Source organism: Daktulosphaira vitifoliae, unplaced genomic scaffold, assembly GCF_025091365.1.
Source record: "Daktulosphaira vitifoliae isolate Bord-2020 unplaced genomic scaffold, ASM2509136v1 Scaffold_2, whole genome shotgun sequence".
Classification (NCBI taxonomy): domain Eukaryota; kingdom Metazoa; phylum Arthropoda; class Insecta; order Hemiptera; family Phylloxeridae; genus Daktulosphaira; species Daktulosphaira vitifoliae.
In genome coordinates this window covers 23755087-23766025 of record NW_026099573.1, presented here as the reverse complement: position 1 = coordinate 23766025, position 10939 = coordinate 23755087, and the positions used below count along the sequence as shown (strand labels likewise).

General features: G+C 26.4%; 1 protein-coding gene across 1 annotated transcript; it reads left to right on the top strand.

The window, feature by feature from the left end:
* The first annotated feature begins 2472 nt into the window (after positions 1 to 2472).
* LOC126898984 (helix-loop-helix protein 6) lies at positions 2473 to 10935 on the top strand. Its single transcript, XM_050673430.1, has 4 exons — positions 2473 to 2758; positions 9315 to 9648; positions 10309 to 10441; positions 10526 to 10935. The coding sequence occupies exons 1-4, from the start codon at positions 2708 to 2710 to the stop codon at positions 10716 to 10718; spliced, it is 711 nt and encodes a 236-aa protein (XP_050529387.1). The 5' UTR covers positions 2473 to 2707; the 3' UTR covers positions 10719 to 10935.
* Positions 10936 to 10939: the final 4 nt, after the last annotated feature.

Below are 10939 nucleotides of genomic sequence, written 5' to 3'. Positions count from 1 at the left end.
TTATTTACCTTTTGAAAAAAATATTCGCTTTAATTGACATAATAAAAACGTTATTCTTAACATTTTCTTATGTTGATTTCGTAAAAATATCACTATCCTTGGCAGCTTCTTTGAATAATGCTCACAATTTATACAATTAAAATCATGGCGACGATATTACATCCATTGAGGAGGGGCTGGTTATGACACCCCTATCGACCACTGAATGGGAAGTTTAATCTACAAAATACTCTTATTAATAAGCCATTGCTACGAGAAAACACTATTATAAATGTCATTAATTATAGATATTGATGACCATTTTAATAAGTTTAAAAAATATATATTACTTCACAACTATCTTTAAAAATAAATTTGGACTTTCAGATCTTAGTACGGTTATAATCATTTAAAAAAATATTTTTTTTTATTCTATCTCTAGTAATTAATTGTTATATAACAATACGACTTTGACTTTGACTTTGACGTACAAAAATCTGGTTATTAACAAAATATAGTAGAAACGGTCTTTAATTTGAACCATATGAGTCATTACGCAAGTAAAAATCTTGTGTGTTCATCATTGAAGTATCTTAAATAAAAACTACAATAAGGAAAAAACGAACAATTTTTTACAAGAATTTGGCTACTGATTATAAATTGTCTAAATTATGAATATTATACCATTACGCCCAATTATTTTTTTCAATGGTAATAGAGTTTTGATGGATTGCGTAAAAAATTAAACATTTCTGAATTACTATCTTAAGTAAAAACAGCGATGTCATTTAAAGGGTAGTAATTTGAGTCGATCTAATTTTTAAAGAAAATCGATGCCGATCAGTTAAATAAACTAGATATAATAATCTAATAACAATAATTAAACGATTATTAAATATCGATATAATTTCAATATCGGCAATTTTTTGGTAAAATTTCGATATTGAAATTGTATTGAACTAGCCAGATATTTTTGAAATCGATTTGAATTGGCCTGTCAAAAATAGAATTTTAAGTTTAATTTATATAAAATACATAGATCAATTACATCTGTGTTTTCATATTGCGACAATTCTGAATTATCTATTTTGAACATCAAAAGTTTGTGAATTGTTGAATTTATTGACTATAAAGTCTAGATAGTTACTGATGCCGATTTCATCTATAAAAAATATTGAATCTGCAATACATAAGCATAATAGTAATGCCTACTATTATGGCATTAATAATGATACTAATGATAATTTAACTACACTTAGCTGAAAGCGAGATAATTACTCTCAGTTTAAAACTTACAGCTTAAAATAGAGTCCTATAATACGCCTTTGTACCACTAAAACTAAAACTGAGTTAAGAGTTGAAAAATCTATTTAAATTTAAAAAAAAACCCCCAGAATATGGGTTGTGTACTTACCATCCATCCCTTCCTTATGTATCTAAACTATTGACATATATGTATAATAAAAATTTATCACTTGTGGCCAATATAATTTAAAACTAAAAAATATAAAAGTATCCAACTGAAAAAGCCACAAAAATTATCAAAAATCGCGAATACGTATTAACGCATAGTCTGTGTGTGTTTATCGTTGATAATGGTAAACATTATTCCCTAAATACGTCTCCACGATTTTTAATAATTTTTGTGGCTTTTTAAGTTGAATACATTTTATACATTTTAGTTTTAAACTAACATTATTAATGTATTAAAAAATATGTAAATATAAATTAATCATAAGTCACATTAGCCACGAGAGATCAATTTTTATTACATATTTATGTTAATATTTTAGATGTAGCGATATTATTATCTAAAAATAGACCATTATTACTACTATACCTAAAGCTGTTTAAAAATATAAACAATATCGTAATTATGAATGTTCGGGTTTATAATTAATAAATTAAATGTGCGTTTACGAAATGATAATAGGTGATATATGATATAAGTAAATATAAATTATGTTTATATAAATTAGATGTACAATTGTATTACGAAATATTATTCGGACAACAACCGTCGAATACTCGGCTATACAAGTGCCTATCAATTTTAGAACCTTTAGTATCTCTTTTATAATTTGTTCTACTATAAACACAATTTATAATTATAATAACAGTCAAACTTCCTACATTAATTACAACGCAATATCGTACAATTATTGTTGTTTAAGAGGGGAACAACCACGTTATACTTCGGTGGACTTGCACTATGAGCCTTTTAATTATTTTCATTTATTATTTTTTCTCAAATTCAGTTTATGCGAAACAAAAAAAAAATAAGCAATCGTATCAACGATGAGACAATAACTAATACTTAGGTGACAATAAGGTGACACGTGTTAACACAGTTGTTGAGCTTCACGGTGGTTGGTGCGTGCCATGAAACAGGTAGAGGTGGCGAAGGGAAACGATACATATTTTGAAAAAAATTATTTGTACAAGTGTTGATTTGAGTATTCATTATACTTAAACGATACATTTATTCTACGCTTCTGTGCACTAATATTTCCCTAGAACAGAAGTACTCGTCAGATCGTTGTCGTGGTAGTATTATAGTTTTCGATCAATTAATTATTACTATTTAAAACGTGAAACTATAAGTTTCTAGTCAATAATAAATTACAAAACTAGTAAAATTTAATAGGAACTCGACTTTAACTGGATTCGTTTTTAATATAATCAATTATCTATTCATGATATACTTTAGTATATATTCTCAAATAAAATGAGCGAAGAAACACCTATTATAAACGAAGACGAAAAGCCGGTGGTCCAAGTGAGTTTGAACACATAATGTTAAGTACATAATGATATTTCGGTAATATAACAATATTGTATGTTTAGTAAAAAAATTAAGACTCATAATTTTTTATAAAATTAGATTAACCGTAACGCATTTTTAAAATAATAAATAAATATTATATTTGTACGTTAAAGAGCTTTATTTACAAGTACAAAATCTCAATCGCATTCATTTCTAAACATGTTTATAGTGTTTCTTAGTGTAAAAATAGTACTAGGTATTTACTTGCAGGCAAATTGATAGAAATGTAAGAATGTCATATAGATATGATAAATAGTTATATCACTAATCAGGATACGTAATCAATAACAGTGCTATAAAGTATTTTTTCATTAATTATTAATTCTAATTAATGACAATATTTGTTATAATTTATGTATTATTGAAAACATTATAAGAAAAATTGTCAGTAATATGTTGTACCCAAAACTCTTTCACCGCGGTATTTAATAGCAAATATCAAAATTAAGTAGGTATTATCATAAACCGTGGAAATAGTGAGGAATATCTTTCAATTTTATAAGATTATAAATTGTAGATAGTTCTATGTCTTCTAAGGTACCTATAAATTCTTTAAAATATTTTAATCTTTAAAAAACTTATTTATAATTTATATTTAAGAAGAAGGTATAGCATTTTCATATTTTACTGTTATCTATTAAAACTATAAATTCATTTATCTTCGCCTACGGCAGATTTGTTTTGACGATTATTTTTCCTATGCTTTTTAATGATATTTAATGTCTCTATAATAATGATTTAAGTTAAAATTTCAAAATAAATGATCAATAAATTATTTTTTAATTGCAAAATTAATTGTGCCACTTTTTGTAAAAATGTTGTTTTATTTTTACTATGTTAGATATATATGCATATATATGTTTGTTTAAAGATGTGAAACTGAGAACTAATTTTTTTTTATTGACAATCAACTAGGGCAAAACTCCAAGAGGTGCTAAAATTTTGTAAGACTTACAAAGACCTCATACCACCCATATAATCACATTAATATATATAGAATTATAATAATATAATGTATAATGACTGTATTCATGATGGCAGTTGATAAATAGCTATATAATCGAATTAACAATTGTGGTTAATCGAAAGCTGAATACTTAAACGTCCCAGTATACTCAAAAAAATGATTTCATTTACTACATACCCCCAGTTTTTGCATCACTGGTGATAATGCTTCAAAAAATATAAAAGTAAAATGTTTGTTTTTTGATAATAAATTGTGTAAATTTCAAGAGATAAAAAAATTAAATAAATAATAAAAATATTTATAAAATAGAAAAATAGCATTACCATCCATGAATCTTAATATATCTGAATAATATTAAATATTTGAATATTGATAGTAGTGCATTTAATACGTAAAAAAAGTGTTTATTACTCCAAATAGATAAATAATTAATATATCTTCAACACAATTATTTTAATTTAAGATAATTTAGCTCTTATTCTATTCCATTGACCACTAAATGAACTCTTAATTTATTTTAATTAAATTATCTTGAAAAAAGCTTCGCTTTCATTTCATTTAACTATACAAAAGTAATAGTTTACCTTAATTAACTAGTTAGTTAATTCTATAAGTTGTAATTCGACTTTTCTCAAAATAATTTTTATTCGTGTAATAATAAGCCATATTATCTATTGAGTAGAAAGTTATAAATCTAATATCACTATAAATTTGTTTCTTTTTTCAATGCAATTTCCCTAATTATAGTGAAAATAACACAGCTCCACAAAAAGAAATTGAACGAAAAGCGCTAGTAAACAGACCATTTTTACTTTATGTTTGTGGGGTCGCTGAATCCGAATCTGAGGTTTGTTTGACGTCATGACGTCATGGTTTTTCATAACCTTAAAAAATGTGCTTGAGAACCAAGTTATTCATTAGGAAGTAAGACAGGAAAATTAGTTATCTAAATCTACTGTGCGTAATGCTTTAACCTGTAAAAAGCCTAACATCATTTAAACTGACCTGACGCTGAGAGTACTTTTGGCATAATATAGTAATATGACCACACAATACTTCAGTACTAATACTATACTAGGTTAGGGCAATGGTATTAGTATAGAAATTACCCTGTTGATATAGTTCAGTAATTACTTGGTTCTTTAGCACATTTTTTGAGGTTATGAAGAACCCTTGGCTTATTATTTCTACCAAAAACAATTTTAATATATCTATAAAAGTTTTTAATGTCCACAACAAAAATAATATGTGCTATTCAAAATAAGTCCTATTTAAATTAGAAAATATTTTCAGGACTTTTGACATTTTTTTTTGTCTATTACTTCCCAATTTGATAATAGATATCTAAACAAATTGTTATGAGTTAACAAAAAATTAAAAAACTCAATTAAACAGTCACCTAGATGCTAAATATATCAAGTACTAAGCCATATATAAATTGATTAACAAGTTAAAATATTGTCAGATTTAAATTAAAAAGAAATTCGCTAATTTTGTTAAAAAAATATTAAAGAATAGAAGACGAAAAAAGTTGAATATTTTATCTATGGAGTTCTTAATAAATAAATATTTAATAATACAAAAGCACGTCATATAGGCGCAATTTCAAAAATAATTTAAGAAGGCCTTTTCAAATTTCTGTCTCCCTAAAAATAAATATTTATCTAACAGTAAACATAGTTATTTTGGAAGTTTTCTTTATAGATAACTTATATTTATAAATAAATAAAACTTTATTCAGTACATTTTTATAAAAAAAAATCGTTTTTCAACAAAAATATCAAGAGTATTATTTTTAATAAAATATTTGGTATGTTACAGGAAAACAGTTTAATGATTTTAACTTTTTTTTAATGAAATAACTTACATTATAATTGTATGTGTTTCGTAAATTAAACTAGGAGGGTAATAAGAAGAATAAACCACGCTAAATACACATTTAGCCTACAATTAGCTAAAATAAAAAAAAATGATTATATCTAGAAATAATGACATAAAAATGAGGAAAAATCTACTAAAGACTTATGTTTGGAGCCAATCTAATTAGACTCACTCTGCGTCATTACATTTTACACTGAAAAATAATAGAAAATACCATTAAGCAAATTAATAGTACACTATGACCACCATCAGACTATATTAACAAAAAAAAGTTAATATAGTAAAAAAGAGTACAGTGGGGTCGTCGAATAGATGGAACAAGTATTGATGATATCCCACAGTGATTAAAATCACTATTATAAGAAACACTTCTATGCAAATCTGTAGATAGTTTTTAATTTTAAGAAATTGGTGAATAATTACAAAAGCAACATCAACTCCTATCTCCTGAATTATTTCCTGATAAGTAGTTCTTTGATTTTGAAGTATAATATATGAATAAATATTTATTATAGCCATTAAATATGGTATGAAATAAATCATTTAGTAATGTAATTTTATTGGAGAATTTATTTAAAATTATAACATAGATATTACTTTTATGGCAAACGAGTATAAAAATTAAAGGGCTTGATACGAAACTTTTCAGAAAATAATTTGTAGTTAATTATGAATAATTGGTTTACAAGGAATTTTCATCGGAGTCAAAAATATCTTTTTATTGATCAATTTTTCGCACTAATTTCAAATCTGTAGTTAGATTTTTTCCATCGCCACTAATTTTTGATAATATTACTAATTAGTTAAAAACTATAGAATATAACTACACGGAATATAGTTTTAAATATTTCGATTATAACGTCTATTTAAACGCCATGAGTTACATAGAAATGAATAGTATTTCTATTGAAATTATTTATTACGATACAAATACAAAAAATATAATAAGTGATTTCAACTAAATTTTGGGCTTTTAATAAATTTACGTTAATAGTAATTATATAAGTTCCTGACCCTATATCAATTTAAACAAAACCATTTTTTAAATCTTCATGAAATTTTTTATTTATTATATTTATATTTGTCTAAATTTCTAAAATTAAGGGATTTTTCCCAATATTTGATAACTATTAGTATAATTATATTAAAATCGGTTAATTTGGCGTTTTGATCATCAAAATTAGTCCAGTGAAAGCTGAGATTTTTTATAAAAAAAAACGCATAGAATCACTAGACCAATAACTTCTTAGTTTCGCATTCAAACTAAAATAATCAAAAAGTTGTTAAATAATCTACTTAATATAGCATATTATAAGAATTGATTGTAATTGAAAACCCTATTGTTAAATTTATGTGATACTCAAAATCATTTTTTTTAGAATTGGTTTATACAGTAACATGTTTCCAAAAAATTTGGAAAATTATAGATACACACACAAATAGAGTTGAAAAATTTATAAATAATATTATTCAACTTTGAAGTTGAAACTTGTTATTTAAAATCTAATTCATCAATATACACTTTAAAAACATTAGAAATTAATTATTCTAATTATCCGTATGGAGAAAGTTGGTTTAGTAACTTTTTATTTGATAAAGGGGAATTTTTTTAAATTTTTGAGGGTAATATCTTTAACTAGATACTAGTAGTGATAATTTTATGTCGTTAAAAATTCTATATTTGTTTTATATAAATAGATGTTATTTATATTAATGTATAATTTATATTAATGACTTATATTCATATATTATGAATGTCATTTGTGTATCGATTTTATTATTATAAATTTACATTTTTTCTTATTAAGGCTTAAGTCTTGACTTATTGAATTTATTTGTTTTAACGTATTGTAAAAATTGTAAGTAATAACAACTATTAATATACAAATATATAAAACTATTGTAAGTTTTATTTAACAAATTATATAAAGTGGTATGATACATTTTACTTTGGTAATACCAAAATGTATGTATGTAAAATCGTAAAAAAAAATGAATTTTTTTTTTTTTTTAATAAAAAAATATTGAATTTTCTACCCTTGTTACCTTTTTTGTAGAAAATTTTAAAGAAAAAATTAATTTATATTCAATTTTAACATACACTTTTAAATAAAAATGTCCAAATTCTTACATACTTGTACCGAAAGTTTTTAACGCATATAACGTAAGGGAAAATGTTGAGAAATAGTGATAAAAAATATTATATTTGTGTACGAATTTTAGAAAATTTATATTAAAATTGCACTACTTCCGCGTAAAATAAACATGTATATTAAGGATGTATTGACATGTATGGGAATTTTTGGATCATTTCCTATAGTGTAAAAACGATATTTTTCAAGATAAATACAAAATACTAAATAAGAACTCATTTATCCGAATTATTATTATCTCTAACGTGTGAAATAAATCAATCTTGCCCGAACTTTGTAGGACTTATTTTTTTCATATTCAAATGTACTTTTAATTATTATAAAAAAAATTCCTCTTTTGCAACATATGACCACCCAAGTGGTTTTATTGATATATTAAGGCCCTTTCAAGTTAAAAGCTGCCGTTTTATATTTTTTTATGACTTTTTTCAGTTTAAATATTGTAATTGTAGCAAAATATATTCTCGGTGGTCCCAAAATATCACTGGGTTATATTTCCCGCTGGTTGTGTCACTGTTTAAAGGAAGATTAATTTTTGAAATTTTCATAATCCTAAATGGTCGTAATAATAAAATATATGATCAACTCATAAATATTACTCAACTTTAGCTATGTTATTGAAGTAGAAAATGGTAAACATTTTGTAAAAGCCTTTTTTAATAATATCGTGAATACAACACAGTATATTGTAAAGGTAATTTCTAAGAAAACGGTCAACTAATTTTTTATCGCATAATAACAACTACATAGATTTATAGATTCACTACTATTAGCGCGTACATTTAAATGTAAATCCTAACAGTACTATAAACAAGTGTTTATCGCGTTCAGAGGTTTTCTCACGGTGTTTTTCTGATGAGGACACGCAAAAAATAATCGTTGCTGATCTTTCTTCTTCTTCCTCGTCTTAATCCCAACTACTTAGGGTCGGCCACCCTTAGCCTAAACTTCCACTTGACACGATCTCCCACATCCTCTACGCTCACATCAGATGTCCTCATATCGCATTCAATAATATCTTTTTTCGGTCTTCCTATACCTCTTATTTCTTTAACATTCATTCTATAACTGTTCTTACAGCTTCCGATTCTTCTCTTCTTATAACATGACCAAACCATCTAAGTTTACCTCTTATATGCTTATTTCTTATCTTATCTTCTCTAGTCACTCCACTCATCCATCTAAGCATTCTCATCTCTGCTACACTCATTCTCTGGCCTATTCTCTTGTCAACTGGGCAACACTCTGAAACTATGCATCATATGCATCACTCAGCTGGTCTTACAACAGTCTTGTAGACTTTACCTTTCAGCCTCATTGGAATTCTTTTATCGCATAAGACATCAGACGCTTCTCTCCACTTCAACCACCCGCACTTAATCCTGTGTCTTACATCCTCGTCAATACCACCGCTCTTTTGCACAACTGATCCTAAATACTTAAAACTTTAAGATTACTGATCTTTAAAAACTATTTTCACAATGCAATGATTTTCGATGATCCGTAGGAGAACGTCACCAGAATAGTATTTATGAACAAGCCGCGCAATGATCCATCACACTACGATCAAGAAGCCACGTGCTCGTCGGACTCCTCGTCTGTGTGCAATATCAACAACGTCGTACTGCCAGTGATTACGTACGAATTTCAGCCACAACAGCAAATCATCGAGACGGGTGGCTTACATTCGGCTACTGTGTTGTACCATAACCCCGACGAACAGCCACAGTATGTTTTGCCACCACCGCCACCGCCACCACCTACACAGACTTCGACTCTTACTTATGTGAACTCTGAAAGCAAACCCTGTACTAGATCGCGTTCTTACGAATCTGAAAGAGGTATTGGATTTTTATTTGTTATTAGGAAGTGAGGTTTGTTTTTCAATCGTAAAACAATGTTTCCTCTCAATATTTAACTGCATGAACCATTTTAATAACTATAATGATTTATGTGGTACAATGTTTGATTTCTATTGGCATAAATTACTACGAACTTTAGTTTAAGGTAAAATTTTTGTACATTTTTATAGTACGAATATGTGGTAAGAAAAATTGTTTAAACAATAACTTATGTTGTAGTTTCTATTATAGCTATAATATTTGAGGAATTCAATTAATTTTTAATTAAACGATAATATTTACTGCTAAAGAACAAAACCGCCTTAGTAAATAAATGCACAGAATACCATCATTTTTATTAAATAAAATTAAAAAAGGGTAAATAATTTTTCATCAGACGAAAATATGTTGGGTTTAGACAATTTCAAATATAGCCTCATCAATGTTATGTTTTGAGGCTCAACTAAGATTTATTTTCAGGGGGAATAATTTAGAAATTACCAATAAGCTTTATTAACAATAAGCAATTAACTACTTATTAAGTGGAGGCATTTACCCATACCATTATAACTATGTCAGTTTTTTATTTTTGAGGGGGGGGATATTTTAATAACATATTTTGTTGCATTATTAATTGCAAAAATAATTACTAATTTACAGATTATAAAAAATCTGCCTGTGACAGAGAAAGAACTAGGATGCGTGATATGAATAAAGCGTTTGATTTGCTACGAAATCGGTTGCCTAAAAGCAAACCACCTGGTAAAAAACTATCAAAAATCGAATCTTTGAGGTTAGAGTAATACTAGTTTTCTATTTGTATCTAATTAATAGTTTAAAAGCTTATGCAACAAAATTTATGATTTTATATTTTTAGAATGGCTATTCGGTACATAAGACATTTACAAGCCATACTTGAATATGGACCGGAGTACGAAACAAAGATATATTCAGTCCCATGCGCTCAATATTTGCCACCCCCTCCTTATTATGGATACCAACCAACTTACAGTCAATGGAGTGCTAGCGACTTCAACCCCAGCATCCATACCCCCAATCATCCATACTAAATTTATTAACTCTATCTAAAATCATATAATTATTAAATAGTATTTTAAGTATAGATGATTTAAAATAATTTAATTGGCTAAGTGTTTTTTTAGTTATATTTTGATTGTTATAATTGTATTAAAAATTGGTCTATACTTCACACATGACGTACATAGAAAAATCATTTTTAAGACAGTTTTTGTAAAAGTATTTTATTAAAACTTTTTGATATACTACTATT

What these genes read in the sequence shown, in the direction of transcription:
- LOC126898984 (XM_050673430.1), top strand. Translation starts at nt 2,708, where the DNA reads ATGAGCGAAGAAACACCTATTATAAACGAAGACGAAAAGCCGGTGGTC. An exon ending in ACGAAAAGCCGGTGGTCCAA is followed by an intron (nt 2,759 to 9,314) that starts GTGAGTTTGAAC and finishes GATGATCCGTAG; the next exon opens with GAGAACGTCACCAGAATAGT. An exon ending in TCAAAAATCGAATCTTTGAG is followed by an intron (nt 10,442 to 10,525) that starts GTTAGAGTAATA and finishes TTATATTTTTAG; the next exon opens with AATGGCTATTCGGTACATAA.